The 19,886-nt window shown below is 41.3% G+C and overlaps 1 protein-coding gene across 1 annotated transcript in view; it reads left to right on the top strand.

The window, feature by feature from the left end:
* The window catches only part of LOC139446592 (uncharacterized), a 58,818-nt gene that overhangs the window by 3,841 nt on the left and 35,091 nt on the right, over positions 1-19,886 (top strand). Inside the window, exons 6-12 of the mRNA XM_071227879.1 lie at positions 20-153; positions 1,007-1,135; positions 2,166-2,423; positions 3,192-3,339; positions 3,717-3,882; positions 4,362-4,465; positions 4,915-5,268. Coding sequence (XP_071083980.1) covers positions 20-153; positions 1,007-1,135; positions 2,166-2,423; positions 3,192-3,339; positions 3,717-3,882; positions 4,362-4,465; positions 4,915-5,268 — 1,293 coding nt within the window. The remainder of the gene's footprint in view (positions 1-19; positions 154-1,006; positions 1,136-2,165; positions 2,424-3,191; positions 3,340-3,716; positions 3,883-4,361; positions 4,466-4,914; positions 5,269-19,886) is intronic.

The raw sequence follows: 19,886 nt of genomic DNA, 5'->3' as shown, positions 1-19,886 counted from the left end.
GATTGAATTATTTTTTCAGGTTACAGATTCAGGTCCGTGCCTACTGTGACCCGGACTGGTACGGGTTTGGGTGTGAGACATATTGCAAGGCCCCTCCTGACCAGAGTCACTACACGTGCCACGCACACACGGGAACAAAAGTGTGCTTCGAAGGTATGTTCAGAAAGTTGATGTCAACTTCATTTTTGTTACCTCGCTGTACGCTAAATTTCAGCAGAAAACACGACTGCATCCGATTTAAGTTGATGCGAAAATACATTAAAACCCGTTATCTGTTATCTTGACGGGGCTTGAATACTGAATACCGGATACTCCTTCCTTGGTAACGATGTTTAAGCTGCTAACACTAACATTTTTGAAAAATACCATCTGTTTGGATATCGCTGGTGAAGTTTGCGCACGTCATTATGGAACTTAATAATATCGAGGCAGTTTCAAGGTTTAATGCCAGCGGAGTCAATTTCGCTTCTTATTTGGAGCTTAATTGTCCTGTTGTAAAAATGGTCCCGCTGTCGCGTGCTTCCATATAATTACTCTACAACACCCATGGCTTATAGGAACCTGGTATTCGGTACATTTCAGGAATAGAGAGTGAGTGAGTTGGGTTTAACGCCGCTTTTAACAGTATTCCAGTTATATCCCACAATCATAGGTTTCTGGCTTGCCCAAGGGACGCAACTCTGCACAGCGAATCTCGGCGCTTTAGACGACTGGGCCACCCGTGCCCCCTATTTCAGGAATAGTGAATCATGCATATTGAGTACAGTATATAACAACTACAATGTGAATATTTATTTTTTCCTTTTGTTAATGTGTTCGTATCATTATCTCTCGTGTAGTTGTCCAATTTTCGATCACGAACATTGATACTACCTAATTTCGTTTATCCAACATACTCGTTAATCCGACACAATCATATGCAACCAACAATGGCGGATTATAGTCGGGACTTGACTGTAATGTTCACTTGTATAAAACCCAATTAATTAGAATCAAACAATTGCAGGTTGGAAGGGAGATGTCTGCGATGAGGACGTTGATGAATGCACAGCAATTAGCAACTTGTGTCAACATGGGGGCGGTTGTACAAATACACACGGGAGTTTTGAGTGCAGTTGTGTGGAGGGGATCACAGGTGAGAAGAAGATATCTGCGATTAATCTACATTGATTCCCACACAGAAGGTCTTTGTTCGAGTGTTGCCACAATATGTGAAGTTCATGTTTTGGTTTGGCTTGTTGTTTAACGCCGCACTCAGCAATATTCCAGCTATATGACGGCGGTCTGTAAATAATCGAGTCTGGACCAGACAATCCAGTGATTGACATCATGAGCATCGATCCACGCAATTGGGATCGATGACATGCATCAACCAAGTCAGCGAGCCTGACTACCCGATCCCGTTAGTCGCCTTTTACGACAAGCATAGTCGCCTTTTACGGCAAGCATGGTAATGTGCACAGACATACTCATGTGCACAGACACATACACAGATAGAGAGACGCACACAGACACACTCACGCACACAACCACAGAGAGACAAATACACACAGACAGATACATACAAACACATGGACGGAAACAAACACACAGACACTATCAGACAGATATACACACTCACGCTCAAAGACACTATCACAGATAGGTATATGCAGGAACAGACAGAGACACACACCCAAACAGACCAACACATAAGAGACAGACATACTTTCACGAACACAGGCACACACATACAGCACTCAAACAGACACACACCGATAAACACAGACACACACATAGAGACAGGTACACACAAACGCACACAGTAACCCAGATATAGACAGACACACACATACGCAGGTCCAAAGACACACAGACGCAAGCACACACTCAGACACCCAGACCGACACACATCCAGACAACCAAGCCGATAGACATACACATGTACATAGACACAGAACCCAGCCGCGCACACACACACGCTCGCACGCACGCACACAGACACGCACGCACGCACGCACGCACACACACACACACACAGCGGCAGTGGCATAAGGGTTAAGAACTATCAAAAGGAACAATAGTGGGCAGTTTCAATGGCAAACAAAATTTTATTTATTTGGTCGTGTGATACATCTGTTTTATAATGCTTTGTATTCTCCATATACTTCCTCAACTACTTTCAGGAAGAGGATGTGAAAACATCACCAACCAGTGTGCACTGAAGCCATGTCTGAATGGAGGAACATGTGACGGAAACGAAACAGACTTCAACTGCGCATGCTCAGTTGAGTGGACTGGAGAGACATGCGCAGAGACGGTTAATTTCTGTGACAGCGACCCCTGTAACAGAGGGAATTGTACGCCGGACCTCTTGGCGGCAACTGGGTTCAAGTGTAATTGTGATTTTGCATGGGTGGGGGAAAGATGCAGTCAAAGTGTTGGTAGGTGGAAAATTTTCTTGTGCTTTCCTAATATTCATGTATGTTTTTCCCGCCGAAATGTTGGTATGAATGAACAGCAGATGTCATCAGACAACACATAAGTTACATGTTTTTTTTGTAATTTATTCTGGTGTTGTCGGGGGCATGGGTGGCCCAGTTGTCTAAGGCGCCGCGATTCTCTGTGCAGAGTTGCGTCCCTTGGGCACGCCAGAAACCTATGATTATGGGTTCGAATCCCTGTTCGCCCCCATTATTTTTCTAGATTTGTCAGCACCATACCCGAGCTCGTGGGTTTCACCGAAGTGGTAAACGTCTGAGGCCTGCATCACATCGGGCTTTCCTCCCACATTAAGCTGACGCGCCGTGATATAACTTGAATACTGTTAAAAGCGGCGTTAAACCCAACTCACTCACTCACTCTGTTGTTGTCAATGTATTGAGTCAGATGCCTGTGTATATTCTTTGATAAAACAGTTGTTGATTAGGATCAAAGTAAAAGTATTTTATGTTAGTGAAACACTAAATGGAATCAGGAACCGGGAGAGTTTTATGACGAATAGTAAAATAATGCATTTATTACTGGTTTTTTTTAAATGTCAATTTCGTCAATATAAATAAAGAGTTAGAATAGAATAGTTTAACACGATTTCAATGAAAACATTGGCCAATGACGTTTAAATAAATTATTTCATTTATTGCTTCTAGTTGTCAATTCCTTATTTACTTTAAAAAAATTCTGATTGAGAACTTCATGTTCTTTGTTATCAGACATTGTCAACATTACGCTTCTGGGAGAGATTGATCACACAAACAGAGGTGACCTGACTGATGGCTTGAACAGACTCATCGCAGAACTTGGGGAAATTCCAGGAAAGGTGGATGTCAAGTTGACAACAAATACACAGACAGAATGCAAGTGAGTGATAGACAGTGAATGAGTGGGTGTGAATGACTGCGTGAGGGAGATTGGATATGACGCCACTTTGAACAGTATTCCAGTTATATCATGGCGTGTCAGCGCAATGTGTGAAGAAAGCACAAGTGATGCAGGTTATGGTGCTGACAAATCCGGGCGAACTGGGATTCGAATTCATGATCAAAGGTCCTGGTGTACCCCAAAGAAGCAACTCTTCAATGAGAACCACGGTGCCTTAGACGACAGGGCTACACGTGCCCCCGAGTGACAGCTGTATCAGTGCAACAGTCTACATTGACTTTAGTATTGGAGTAAATCCATCTCGCAATGAATTTCACGATCAAAAGTAAGTTTGCTTTTTGAAATATATATTTCAGTTATACTACAACGTACGTACAACTCTATTCAGCTGTAGAGAATGACACCATTCTGGAGAGTGCTTCAGTAAATATGATCTTCGAATCCAACCGTGATGAAGTCATCAATGAATATCTGCCTCTTCCGTTGTACCCTCCCCGACAAGAAGAGAAGTCGACGGTGGACGTAAACCACACGATGCCAACACAGGTTGTTGCCGATGTCTTGTTAAATGTTCATGTAACAACGTATGCCATACATGGTTCAGGTGACATACACGATGCACAATTTATGTCCTGATGTAAGGATGTTTGCTTGTTTATTTGTTGTGTAACGCAGCAATATTCCAACTATATGACGATGGTCTGTAATACAATGAGATGCCATCAGCCAAGTCAGCGAGCTGGATCACCCGATCCATTAAGTCACCTCTTATGTCGACACACATGCTGGAATCTATTTGCTTACCTGTCATCCGTACAGTCATATGTAAGAACCATTACTGGTTCTGATTAAACTTTTGAAAGCATAACCAATATTATTCTTGCGTTCACAATTCCAATTTGTATAAGCAAGTTTATAATCAGTTCAAAGCGTCATTGAACCCAGCTCACTCACGCATTATAAGCAGTTCAAATCACTACAGGTAAAACCTGCTGTTTCAGCGACCGCATGGCAGCGACTATTATGTGTTGGCCATTCTACCCCCTTTAGGATTTGTCCTGATGACTGTACTGCTGGTAGCTATGTACATCTGGAGAAGAAGATCGTAAGTAGTCCATGACATTTCCGTTTATTAACACACAGCAGTGTAGTAAGAGAGGTGTCAAGGACGACAGCCATCCTGAAAAACGTAACTTTCTAATCAAAACTATTCATGGCATGGGACAAAATACTGCCCCTTGAGACATATATCATGCACCGGCCAATTGAGCTGGATATTTATTTAACGTAAAGATTTGATCCAGGAATTAATCAACCTCAGGTGTTACACAAAGAAATGATTATCAACTGGAGATGTTGGATGTTCCTCCTTTCCAAAAACAAATGTATGTCTTGAAGCAGTGACCAAAATAATATTCGGTTTCAAAATCCCAGGCCCCAACACCCATCACGAGGCACATGGCACTTGAAAAAATGTCACATTCTAAAATATTGTTGCTGTTTTTTCAATCATAGAAGTCAACAATTTCTTGTGTTATTTTTTTCTATTTCCAGACACAATTCGGAACAATTCATACAGGACGATGAAATGAATGTTCCATGCAACAGGAATTCGAACCCACACAGACGCGGTACAATAAGAGGAAATCTTCAGGATGCAAGTGTTTCTCCAGATGGTTACACAAGTCTTCGCTTCCATGACGTACATAGAGGGACACTCGTCACACACTGTGATGACACACCAAACATACACGGAGCAACTGGAGATATGACTCTTGACCCGTGGAGCCAAGAGGGAGCAAGCGTTTCTCCAGATGACACCGCACGTCATGGTGACGCAGCAACACTCAGTACTCGCCGTCATGTAACATCATACATCCAACCAACTTCTGGAGATATGACCCTTGACCCGTGCAATCTACATGCGGAGGAAGAGGATGCAGAGTACACTGTCATCGATGACAACGATGTTGAGGACATCTCACAAGAAGATCCGTATGAAAAGATAATGTTTTAGTTGTACTCGACGATATATTGGTCAACCAATAAGAACGAAAGGACATCAATGTACTCGACACGCTATACTCGTTGAGTGTGTTCCCAGTACAAGAGTTGACAAAGACACTGCGTTTGATTTCATTCTTATATAATATAGATAATGTAAGATATGAAAAGGATCTCTGTCATCAGACAGATGTAGGACTAGGACGCCAATAACACTGTCATCGCAGCCATCAGACTGATGTAGGACTGGGATGCCAATAACACTGTCATCACAGCTATCAGACTGATGTAGGACGGGGATGCCAATAACGCTGTCATCACAGCTATCAGACTGATGTAGGACGGGGATGCCAATAACGCTGTCATCACAGCTATCAGAGTGATGTAGGACTGGGATGCCAATAACACTGTCATCGCAGCTATCAGACTGATGTAGGACTGGGACGCCAATAACACTGTCATCGCAGCTATCAGAGTGCGCCAGATGCGGTTGATAGTTCACTGGTTAAAGTGTTGACTTGCACGTCGACTGAACGGGTTATAATCCCATGATGTGCACACATTGTGACCACCATATTTAGGATCTGTTTGCGTGTGATGTAATTGATGTGGGATACCAAAGAGCCAGGACTGTGTCATGTACCTGGGTGTGTGTGGTAGACTATTGTGAAAGTGTTAGCTCTTCACCTCAAAGACCAGCATTCGATTCCCAGCATGGGTACAATGTGTTCATAGTTGGTGTCCCCCGACGTGATATGGAAGAACATTGCTTAAACTCGCACCGACCTTACATAGCTATAGCCATTTATATGTCAGATCTACTGGCAACGTAGAGACTACTACACTCATTCTCGTTAGATGCCATTTGTACGAAACGAGTGAACTGTCTACGGTATTTGGCCGAGCGAGTGAGTGGGTGAGTTGGGTTTAACGCCGCTTTTAACAGTATTCCAGTTATATCGCGGCGTGTCAGCTTAATGTGGGAGGAAAGCCCGAAGTGATGCAGGTCTCAGACGTTTTACCACTTCGGTGAAACCCACGAGCACGGGTATGGTGCTGACAAACCTAGAAACATAATTGGGGCGAACCGGGATTCGAACCCACAATCTTTGGTTTCTGGCGTGCCCAAGGGACGCAACTCTGCACAGCGAATCGCGGCGCCATAGGCGACTTGGCCACCCGTGCCCCCTCTGACCGAGCGAAAGCGAACTCAGATACCATAGAATGTTCACGAGAGAATGTTTTCGAATGATTTGTATCGGAACTGTTCACTTTTAGTGACCTAATCGTGCAGTCGTCACTGAGTCGTGTACGTTCATCTATGAACAAACACCTTCGGAAACAGTGCCACATAATACACTTCGAACGGGACAATGATGGTACAATCGGATCATCCATCTTTAGCCTAGATATCTGTCCAGATAGTTTAAACTGACTTCCTTTCATCACGCATAACATTTTAGGTTAAATCAATTTAAACGTCGCGTAAGTGGTCGGGTGCGTCACGCTCATAGGGACCCTTGATCTATCGGTAGTTGTACATTGCAAATGGATATGGCTCGATTATATAATGCCTGCAGCAGCTCTACGCATACCTAATATAGAATGCAAAGCGAATTTGATGCGTGTGACTATTTTTGTTGGGTTTATTTAAGTGTTTGTAAATGTCTCGCTTTCATGACATTCCTTCAGTTCTGCCTCGATGTTGTAAAGCGTTTCTAAAGGTGAATGACGTCTCGTGATTTTTTATAAATGAAAATAGTAGTTCTGGTTTGTTTGTTGTTTAACGCCACATTCAGCAATATTCCAGCTATATGACGGCGGTCTGTAACTAATCCAGTCTGGACCAGACAATCCAGGGATTGATATCATGAGCATCAATCAACGTAACTGGGATCGATCACATGCATCAACCAAGTCAGCGAGCCTGACCACCCGATCTCGTTAGTCGCCTTTTACGACAAGCATGGGTTGCTGAAGACCCATTCTACCCCGGAATCTTCACGGGTCAGTAGTTCTGGTGTGACAGAGGTCAAGATTATCCAATCAAAACGAATAAAACGAGGTCATTCTTGTAAGACACAAGTGTGACGTATGGATTTAGTATCACACCACCTGTATCGGTACTGATTGCTTGTACTTACTGCTACAGATAGATATTTAGATTATAGTTTGTAAATAGAGATACATAACATAATGTACACATTGTGATAACTGAATGAAGGCTTGAGTGAATTGTTTTAAGTTTGCAAATAACTCTTTAAACTTTTATTATTGACTGTTATTCACGAGACTTGCTTCACTCCACTTATGGACAGAAGGGTTAAACATGAAACACAGGGTACATGCAGCAAATACCCTACAAAGAATAAATGGTAATACATGTAGATAATGGTCTTTCACACACGCATTGTAAATTATTGTAGTGGATTATTATTTCCTTGAAATAAGGCAATATATTTGAAGTGACTGCTGCGTCATCGTTCTAGATACATAAATCAGATTTCAGTAATATGAACGACATGGCGTAAATGAACGCCAAGACATTAAAATTGACAATTGAAAAAAAAGACGTCGCTCAACTATGTGTGGCTTGGTCATTCAGTTTAAGCTGGAACCGTTTCAAAACGCCTTGAAAAACTGTTTAGATTAATTAATTGACTCAAGTATGTCTCAGTCATTAGGGCATACACTAACATATATTTTATTTCCGCATTCATACCCCTTGGGGTGGATACAAGTCCAATATATCATTGAATAGTTTTCATTGCTGACATTGATAAGTGTAAAACAGCATTTACAACTTCGCATTTTCACTCATTTCCGTGACATTACAGAAGAAAAACGAAACAACCGAAACTCGTTGTGAGTCACTGGAGTTTAAAGGTTGTTACGATCTTTAGCGAAACTAGCAGGCTGTAAAATGTGTTTTCCTCTGACATTCATCCAGTACCTGTGACACACCAGTAAGAGATACCACTTGGACCATGAGTGAGTGAGTGAGTGAGTGAGTTGGGTTTAACATCGCTTCTAACAGCATTCCAGTTATATCACGGTGTGTCAGCTTAATGTGGGAGGAAAGCCCGAAGTGATGCAAGTCTCAGGCGTTTACCACTTCGGTGAAACCCACGAGCACGGGTATAGTGCTGACAAACCCAGAAACATAATTGGGGCGAACCGAGATTCGAACAAACAATCATAGGTTTCTGGCGTCCTGGACCATGAAGACAAGGGGACGATGTCGATGTGTGTCCAATGACCACTTTAGTCAATAGACGAGATAGAAGACGTATTCTCCTCGGGGTAAAGTTACTTATATAACTTATAAGGCTAAGCCCTAGCAACGTTCTGCTTGAGTTCATATATATGTACTTTTTGTTAATCAAAACTTTCAAGTCGTCTTTCCAATCGAGTTTATATTTAAGCAATGTAGTTATATTTGTGTCACGTAATTTAAACGTAAATTTAATGCATACGCTATTCACAAATGTGAAGCATTGCAATGACAAATATTTTGTTTGTTTGTTTGTTATTTAACTCCGCACTCAGCAATATTCCAGCTATATGACGGTGGTCTGTAAATAATCGAGTCTGGACCAGACAATCCAGTAATTGACATCAAGAGCATCGACCTACGCAATTGGGATACAATGACATGCCTCAAACAAAGTCAGTGAGCCTGACCACATTTTCCTGTTAGTCGCCTCTTACAAGCATGGGTTGCTGAGGGCCTATTCTAACCCGAAATCTTGTATTTGTTAGTGGCTTTTCATATGTATGGATTTCTCAAGATGTGGGAGATCCAGTTATTTTTATATTCAATTAAGCAAAGACTGAAGGATATATTTTGTCAACAGTGGCATCTAAGTATTTCTGAATCACTTTATCTTAGCAATTACAGCAAAGTAAAATCATTGTTACAAACTGAAAGATATTTAACTTGTTTAAATGATAAAAGTTTAATCAGAGCTTATTGTAAACTTAGAATTTCATTGCACAATTTTGATGTAAATATATGTCGCAGGTCCAAAGACGGTGATATTGTCAACACGATTTGAACAAACTGTTCATCCGGAGAAGTAGAGGATGAATACCATGTCTTACTTATATATGTGAAACGTATTCCCATTTAAGGTATAAATTTCTCCCCATGTTGCAAGGTACTTTCAAAGACCGTCAGTTAATGATAAATCTGCTAAACTCTGAAAATCCTGATATGATCCATGTTGTTTCTGTATTCTTAAAACATGTCTGTATAATGAGGAATGTGCAACTTGATTTAAAATCTGATCATGTACATCACGTGACAAATGTTAATATCCAATCTGCATTGTACTATGGGCCTTGATGCCTTAATTACTGAATAAACTGTCTGTCTGTCTGTCTATTCTGACCCGGATCTTCACGGGTACATTTTGAATAATGAACAATGAAATTCTGTATATGTTCAGAATACGTGTGTATAAGTAGATGGATAATATATCGGTACCCGCCAATTAAATTGGTTCGACTGCATATGGTTCAATGATGAGCTCTTTTACGAGCCCATATTTCAATACATGTACTTGATATTCATAAGAACTCCACAAAAGCTACACAATGGCGACAAAAACTGTACCAGCATTACAGATACCAAGTATACATTTTTGAATGCGAGATACATATTTTTTTTAATAATTACCTAAAACGTAAAACATGTATCTAAATAGTATATTTGCAGGTTTACACACGTACACTTCCGACATTTTTTCGTTGGTTGAGAGAAGTAGTGACTGGTATCTAATGGGTGCATAAAAATGTCGAGTCGCTGTCCATTTTATGAGGAGGGGGGGGGGGGGGGGGGGGGGGGGGGGGGCGTTGTTGAATTTTGTCTTCCCCGCTTATTCCCACAATTCTCACGTCGATTACCTGTACCTTTTCTCCCAATACCGATTGTCATATCGCGCTGACTTTTGGATGTGATTGTTCGGACATTGCGTTTATCTACGTTTCCCAGTTACATCTATTGGGAACAACTCTCCAGACACTTCCCTCTCAAAAGTAACGTTGTCAAAGTTATGACGTCATCACGTTGCGAGCGCATGTTCGAATCTCCAGAAATGACGTACAATGTCGTGAAACATATCTCGCTTCGTTTTTCTTTGTTCTTTGCTATTTATCGCGTAGCTATTTTATTTCATCAAAAAAACACAAACAAACCAAATATAATTTAGAATTATGTTAACAATGCCAATGTTAAAAAATAATCACCATAATCTTCATACCTCTTTCCATGTTTAATATGAACATGATAACATTTAACATGATAACTTTTGTTTGTAGTAATCTGAAGGAATAATAATGACATTAATATCATAATATCATAATTATTTAAAAATATGTTACTAATCCTCAACTGAAGTAGTCCTCCACACTATACATTCAGTGAAGACGCCCAAGTACTATTAACTATTTAACATACATTAATGGAAGTTAGATGAACAGTTGAAATAAGACGAAAAATATCATTTGCTATCAGCCGATGCTACATGATGGAATTGTTAGTCTACAGTGTTTTTTGCAAGGCTACTCTCATAATTTCATGACGCAATTTAGGCCAGGGTTGTATACTCGCATTAATGTGGTGACTCATCATTGCGTTAATTTCATGATTTACAGTATTCATGAAGAACATTTCATGTGGGACCAATTAAGAGAATTATGAGCATAGACTTGCTCATTATTTTATGATATTTATGCCAGTATCGTAGGCAGTCTGTCAGGGTTTAGGTTTTAACAGGGAGTTTATATATGTCTCATATATTCCCTGAGTTAAGTAAGTTAAATATACCTATCTAAATATGTACAGTGCTGCCCAATACAAATAATAACAGCAGCTGGGCTATTATTACCATGGCTTGCAGCATAGAGTCATGTGCGTGTCAGCGGCTTGTAATTAATGCTAGAGAATGGCCGGTTGGCCACTGAAACTTAACTTAGTCGATGAGATGCGGGATACCTCAGACTGACCACGATACATCGCAGTCTGTCAGGGATTCACCTTTGAATATAGTATACTTTTTATTAGTCGGGACTTGTACTTCAAAAAAAGAAACTATACATACATGAATTTGATGACACCGGACCCGATCGCCATACGTTACTGCTATACGTTGTAGTGTGACAGGGCCATCAGCAAGGTTTAAAAGGCCAGGACAATGACTGCTGACACAAACATCAGAAAATAAGAAAACGAGCCGTTAAAATGCTACGTCTATCAGAAGCACAACGCAACAACGCGATCGGCCGACTGCAAGCGGGTGAAACACAACAGTATGTGGCGCAGGTGATGGGTGTGACCAGACTGACCATCTCTAACTTGTGTCGACGTTACAACGCCACCGGCAACGTTCTTGACACGTCAAGGTCAGGACAACCTTGCGTTACAACGCCTGGCCAAGATCTCTACATCCGGGTACGACACCTACGGGACCGTTTCATCACGGCGACGTCAAAAGCTTCACAAGTACCGGGACTGCGTCGAATATCGGATCAGAATGTTTGAAATCGTCTGTCAGCAGCAGGCATTCTAGCCAGGAGACCTGTACGGCGTAACATCTTGACGCCGCATCACCTTAGTGAATGTCTGCAGTGGTCTCGTAAGAGGCTCACATGGCCTCAAGCAAGATCGAGACGTGTTCTGTTCAGAGACGAGTGCCCGTGTGTACCGACGTCGTAACGAACGTTACGCTGAAAATTGCGTTTAGCAAGTGGATCGTTTAGAGGGGGAAGCGTCGTGGTGTGGGGAGGCATTCATCACGGAGGCCGGACAGCACATGTGAGAGTGGATGGTGCTCTGAATGGTCTATGCTACCGAGACGCGATCCTGCAGCGCCACGTTGTCCCCTTCATCAACGTCAATGGCGGCATCTTTCAGCAGGACAACGCCAGACCCCACGTCGCACGTGTTTGCACAGTTTCTGCGTCAGAACAACGAGCCTACGCTAATTTACCTATACATTCCCCTATTTATAATATTTTTGTTTTAGCCCTTAATGTAGAGCGCCAGGCAGGGTAACAAGTTCCATCTTTTGTCATGACGCAACTGGGTATCGAAACCCGGACCTTCCGCTCTCCTTGATGGGTGAGGGTGAAATGGGGTTTAACGTCGCGTTCAAGATTATTGCACTTATATAGCGACGTGCATCTACGTGTGTGTGTGTGTGGCTGCTTGTACTAGTCCGGACTGATGCCGATTTATAGTGCTAGCTCACTTAGACACCATGCCGCAGTTTAACATGAATACCCCACTCAGACACAGTATACGGACTCCGAGCCGACCAGTCCTTGTTTTAGCCCCTTTAGCCGAGCGCCAGAAAGGGTAACAACAAGTACCACCTTTTAACGTCTTTTGATATGACGCGGCCGGGGATCGAACCCCGGACCTTCCGCTCTCCGGGCGGACGCTCTACCACCAGACTACGGAGATGCCAGACATTGTTGACCTTTTCCATCATGGTGATCCTGAATCTTACATAGAAACTTTGGGTACGTCTGGAATCCCGGACGGTGTGTACGTTCGATTCGTTTGAATCAAATATACTTTCACAATATCGGTTGAACTCCATGTGAATAAAATAGTATGTAACAATATGTTGATTAAAGTTCATGTGGCTCAAATACTATGTAACAATGTATTGGTTGAATCATTTTGTGTTTGTATCACATGAAACATAAATAAGTGTCAGTTGTTTTACAGATACATTTGGTGAGTTGGGTTCAACACTGTTAATTAAACGCAAGAAGTAGATGTATAATATTTTAATTCTTTGCTGAAACCCAGCAGCAAAAGAAAGGATTCATGAAATACATTGGAGACAAACAACAAAACAAAATTAACTCGCATGACATTATAAGTTCAAGTGTGCGCTGTTTCCTGTGTGTTTCAAGGTGTAATGTTGGGGTTTTCACCAGTAACGTGACTTTGGTCATGAACAAAATCATAGGCAGCATTGTCAAACTGACCCAATATACAACAGACTTGAATAATGCTGAATGTCTGCTGTTCGATCAAAGGTTTCATCATTGTAAGTTAACTTCCTTTACTTTCGTCCTTGACTTTTTACGTCACGTTTTTACACAACGCCGCATTCGCGAGAAGACCATTTCAAGCAAGAATAGTAAAGTATCTTTTCTCACATTATTTTAATTCTAATAGCTATAGTGTCTACTAGTAACACTAACATTTCTTTTCTTTTGAGAAAATGTCTTTACATGACACACATATGAGTGAGTATGAGTCTACGCCGCTTTTAACAATATTCCAGTAATATGGGCTTCACACATTGTACCCATGTGGAGATTTAAACCCGCGTCTTCGTCGTGACGGGCGAACGCTTTATCCACTGGCTACCCCACCGCCCCATCAACGACTAGAATCAAGCTAGATGTGCAATAAATTATTATTCTCACCTGCATTCGTGATACGTAGACTTCCAAAGATGTCATAAATGTGACTGTAGCATGCAAACATTCAGAAAGTTGTGATAAATGTAGCTAACATGCATTAGTGCGCAGTGCCAAATAAATAATCTTTTTGTGAAGAGGTTGGTGTGTACGGCTGTCCATGTTAACGAGTTACATACAGTTGTCATGGTCATATTGTTTTTGCCGCAATACATTTATAGGCAACTACTTATTGACGACACCTCTAATAAATGCACAGAGCTGCACGTGTTTTTCTGCGTTTCTGATCTATTCTTGTGTCACCCGAATACTAACTGTTGTATACAAACATGCAAAGCCTATATAATCGGTCAGTGTTGCAAATTGACATGTTGAATGGTATTTTGGGAGCCACTAAACATTTTATGTCACCGGGAAGAACGGAAATAGGTGCGTGCAGAACAATGTGACCAGTTGACAACCATCAGCCGATCATTTATTCCGAGCTATTTCTCCGTGTTATTGTTTGCGGCTGGGAAAACCCCGTGTGGTCATTGGTAAACACAACTCTTTTTCAGTCTCCAACACCAATGAGTTCTCTCTCAGAGTTACGATAAGTATCGTACCTTTGTACGAAATAAGACAGGTTCAGATAGTTTCGAAGCTGTATCTTATCGTAAACTTAAGATATCATATCTTTGATCGTAAGGTGTTAAGATTAATCTTAGCTACGATCGTTTCGGAAACCCAGCATCATAAACAAAATGACAATCTGCAATGTCGTTTCGTGTCTAGCGCCATGTCAAATGCCATGACACAGAGTCTATACAAATATGAAGCACGACACTAGAGTGAGTGAGTATGGTTTTACGCCGCTTTTGAGCATCATTCCAGCCATATCACGGCGGGGGACACAAGGCATGGGCTTCACACAGTGTACCCATGTGGGGAATCGAACCGGGGGTGTTCGGCGTGACGAGCGATAGCTTTAACCACTACCTCACCGCCCCGTACGACACCAGAGATTGGGATGGTGGTTATAATGCTCTGTACACTTGGTGTTGGACATCTAAGGTACCAAGAGGGCTGTTTAACTCACACAATGGGTATGTCTTGCAACGCAAATCCTGATCACGTAGCTACGATAGGTGAATACTTAGAAGGTAAACATTATGCCTTTTTGAGTAGTCGATGCCCAGAAATCTTAAAACACAATATGTTTTTCGACATTTTAGAATAGAAACATTATCAGTCCGGACTTTTTCCCTGTTGTCAACACACGCGCTTATTCTGAAATCTGAGCAGGACCGGCTAACGGAAGGCTTTGTAAACAAACATAAAAAACCCAAGTTCCATGTTCTAGAATATTTTCTCAAAGGAAGTTAACCATTTCAAGACCTATGTTTCTCTAAATGTGTCTACAGACTCTCTGGTCTGTGGCAGAAGTACAGAGATGACCTAAAAAAAACGCTTGGTAGGAGAGAGTGAACCTGTCCTTTTGAATGTGAAAAACTAAATCAAAGTTGTTCTGACAATGTAGACTCAATTTATGGATAACAGCTTCTTTAATAACTGTAAAGGCGACGTTTCGATATATATTCTTATACCGTTGTCAATCAAGGCAGTTCTGATATTGATCAAACCAAATATTTAATTAACGCGATGATACATTTCGCCAAGCTAAATGACGTTTTGCTTCATAACTTGCTTCTACACTATAGTCCTCGCCACTTGATATAGAATCACTAAATATCGCAATTATTAATCAAGTGTACTGTCAAGTATGAATGGAATAACTAGCATGTTGAAACTGTTATAGCCAACATGATTGCAGGTTACGGAGAGTGACGAGTTGTGGCGAATGTCGTGTGACCTATAAAAGCGTACCGCTAAAAGCACATATGAAACTTCTTGCTTACAGAAACCGAAATATCGCGAAATACGAAATCAATAAAAAATATGTTTAGATTGGATCTAAATTCTAAACATTCATATCCCGTGCATACCTGTGGTAAACAGTTTCGTATATTTAGTATTTGTTTTATTTTTTGTTTGCAATCTTCTGGTAGAGGTACCAAAATTGTTTTAAACCTCTCAAACTTAGAGACGGATACACAGAAAGGTCTTTTGAGTCAGGAGGAAAACATGGACCCGAAAAGATATTCGGCGTCCAGGTTCACACCTGACATTAGATCATTTAGGAGAGAGGATTGTGGAAGCTCAATAATGAGTGTCCGCTGTCTCTCCATGGACTATTGTGCAAAATTGACAGGCCAACCAAAATTACAACTTCCTTATCTATCGTTATCTAAACACACGATCGAAATCATGCTTCCCGATGACAGCAACTGACACCATACCTGCCTTTGTACAGTAACTGGGGTGTCATGGGGGTACCAACCCCCCTTTTGGTACACTGGATGTTGCAGTGCAGTAAGCTGGATGCCACGAAATGTTTATCTGGTACGCGAATGCCGGTATGTCCATGTTGAAATTTATTTTCGTAATATTGTTAATGATGCAAAGAGTGACAAAAATATATAAAATATATAGCCCTTAGCTTATACGCTCGCATGGTCATGCATTCTATATTAAAATCTGATTTACTAGTACCAGCTGTGTAAATTGATAACATTCAAAGAGTTCTTAAATTGGATACCAAGGCAAATTAAGCGGTATGCCGTATGCTTAGATGTTGTGGGTTGGCACCCTCTATCATTTCGAACACCTGCAACTCATTCTTTCACTTGACCATGAATACGGGAGGTACGACCATTACAATAAAATGGCGCGTCTCAACTGGAACTGAAGCATAAAAAAGAATAACTACTTATAGGAAGTAGCTCATCTCAAGTGGAGATAAAACATTAGAGACCAACTCATCTGTGGCGTGACTCAACTGGAGCTAAATTACCAACTTATCAGAGTAGGATATGGCGCGTCTCAACCGATATTAAAAGATAAACTCATTATGGAAGTTGGCTGGACACAATTGGAGCTAAAACATTTTACACCAAATAGATTATTATAATAGGAAGTGGTGCTTCGAAGCTGGAACTGAAACAAAAGGGAGTCATTACTTATGGGACGCGGCGCATCACAACAAGATCTGAAACATTAAAAGACTACATGCCTATGGAAGTGGCGCGTCTCATCTGGAGCTTAAACGTTACACACTAACTGATTTTACCAGAAAGTTGCTCGTCTCAAGGGGATTTTAAACATTAAAAGACTAACTACTTATAGAAGTTGCACGTCTCAACGGGATCTGAAAGATTTAAAGACCAACTCCTTATAGAAGTGGCGCATCTCAACGGGATCTGAAACAACTAAAGACTAATTCCTTATAGAAGCGGCGTCTCTCGACAGGACCTGAAACATTTTAAGACTCACTCCTGAAAGAAGTGGCGCATCTCAGCGGGATCTGAAACATTTAAAGACCAACTCCTTATAGAAGTGGCGCATCTCAACGGGATCTGAAACAACTAAAGACTAATTCCTTATAGAAGTGGCGCATCTCAGCGGGATCTGAAACATTTTAAGACCAACTCCTTATAGAAGTGGCGCATCTCAACGGGATCTGAAACAACTAAAGACTAATTCCTTATAGAAGTTGCACGTCTCAACGGGATCTGAAAGATTTAAAGACCAACTCCTTATAGAAGTGGCGCATCTCAACGGGATCTGAAACAACTAAAGACTAATTCCTTATAGAAGCGGCGTGTCTCGACAGGACCTGAAACATTTTAAGACTCACTCCTGAAAGAAGTGGCGCATCTCAGCGGGATCTGAAACATTTAAAGACCAACTCCTTATAGAAGTGGCGCATCTCAACGGGATCTGAAACAACTAAAGACTAATTCCTTATAGAAGTGGCGCATCTCAGCGGGATCTGAAATATTTTAAGACTCACTCCTTATAGAAGTGGCGCATCTCAACGGGATCTGAAACAACTAAAGACTAATTCTTTATAGAAGTGGCGCATCTCAACGGGACCTGAAACAACTAAAGACTAATTCCTTATAGAAGCGGCGTGTCTCGACAGGACCTGAAACATTTTAAGACTCACTCCTGAAAGAAGCGGCGCATCTCAGCGGGATCTGAAACATTTAAAGACCAACTCCTTATAGAAGTCGCGCATCTCAACCAGAAGCTTAGAGCTTTATAATAACTCTCAATATAAGTGCAAAAGGGATCAGACTTCCAGACGACCTCAGCTGACGCTACAACTGCCTTTCTACGGTAACTGGGGTATCATTGGACATGTTTACATTCAGTCAAAGTCACCGTCACAACAGACACTTTATGGAGTTAAAGTAGCGCCGAGTGTAACTATAATATTGAAAAAATATTCTGTTTAGAAAAATAGTCTGCTTCGTCTAAGTGACGCGTCTCAAACTGGATATGAATCATAAAACAAACTTATTATAGTAGGAAGTTGCGCGTCTCAACTGGAACTCAAACATTAAACGACCAACAAATAATAATTATAGGATTTGGCGCATTTCATCTGGATCTGAAACATTAGAGAGCATCTCATTAAACTAGGAGGTAGCGCATCTCAACTGGAGCTAAAATATTAGACAACAAAATGTGACTGGACATTTCTAAACTAGAGCTAAAACATGAGAGAACATCACATAATAACAGACATCACAAATGGAGCTTAAACATCAGAGCCCAACTGATTATATTAAGTAGTGCATTACAACAGGAGCTGGAAAGTTTGAGACCAAGTCATCATATGAAGTGGCGCGTCTCAACGGGATCTGAAACATTTAAAGACCAACTCCTTATAGAAATGGCGCGTCTCAACTGGATCTGAAACATTTAAAGGCAAACTCCTTATAGAAGTGGCGCGTCTCAACGGGATCTGAAACATTTAAAGACCAACTCCTTTTAGAAGTGGCGCGTCTCGACTGGATCTGAAAAATTTAAAGACCAACTCCTTATATAAGTGCCGCGTCTCAACGGGATCTGAAATATTTAAAGACCAACTCCTTATAGGAGTGGTGCGTCTCAACCAGAAGCTTAGAGCTTTATAATAACTCTCAATATAAGTGCAAAAGGGATCAGACTTCCAGACGACCTCAGCTGACACTACAACTGCCTTTCTACGGTAACTGGGGTATCATTAGGTGTGGACAGCACCCGCAACTCATTCTTACACTTCACCATGAATGCGGAAGGTTATACTTTCCCCGCTACTCGGAACATTCTGACCAGCAAAATACACCCCTATATCTACTGACCACATTCTTCACAGGGAAGTCCAGCATAGCATGGCTTTCTCAGAATGGAGCCCACATGACCACGGACAGTTGCAATGTGTAACCCATGTCCAGGCACCTTGGTCGTCTGGGAATAACATACAATTGTAGAAGGACATGTTTACATTCAAAGTCACCGTCACAACAGAAACTATATGGAGTAAAAGTAGCGCCGAGTTTAAACCATAATATTGAAAAAATGATTATGTTAGGAAAAATAGTCTGCTTCGTCTAAGTGACGCGTCTCAAACTGGATATGAATCATAACACAAACTCATTATAGTAGGAAGTTGCGCGTCTCAACTGGAACTCAAACATTAAACGACCAACAAATAATAATTATAGGATTTGGCGCATTTCAACTGGATCTGAAACATTAGAGAGCATCACATTAAACTAGGAGGTGGCGCATCTCAACTGTAGCTAAAATATTAGAGAACAACGCATTGCGACTGGAGATATCTAAACTAGAGCTAAAACATGTGCGAACATTACATAATAACATATATCACAACTATAGACCAACTGATTATATTAAGTAGTGCATCACAACAGGAGCTGTAACGTTTGAGACCAAGTCATTATATGAAGCGGCGCATCACAACTTGAGCTGAAACATCAGAGACCAACTCAGCGTATTAAGTGGCGCGTCTCAACTGGTCATGAAAAATTAGAGACCATCTCATTATTATAGAAAGTAATGCGTCTTAGCTGGAGCTAAAAAAGACTCATTATATAATAAGAAATGGGGCGCCTCAAGGGGTACCGAAACATTAAAAGACCAACTCAGGGCACGAAAGATTTCTTAAACATAACTTGTCCTGCAGG

This window comes from Haliotis cracherodii, unplaced genomic scaffold, assembly GCF_022045235.1.
Source record: "Haliotis cracherodii isolate W230 unplaced genomic scaffold, xgHalCrac1.p SCAF_6, whole genome shotgun sequence".
Lineage (NCBI taxonomy): Eukaryota > Metazoa > Mollusca > Gastropoda > Lepetellida > Haliotidae > Haliotis > Haliotis cracherodii.
The sequence above is the reverse complement of the archived record's forward strand: the minus strand, read 5'-3'. Positions and strand labels throughout refer to the sequence as shown.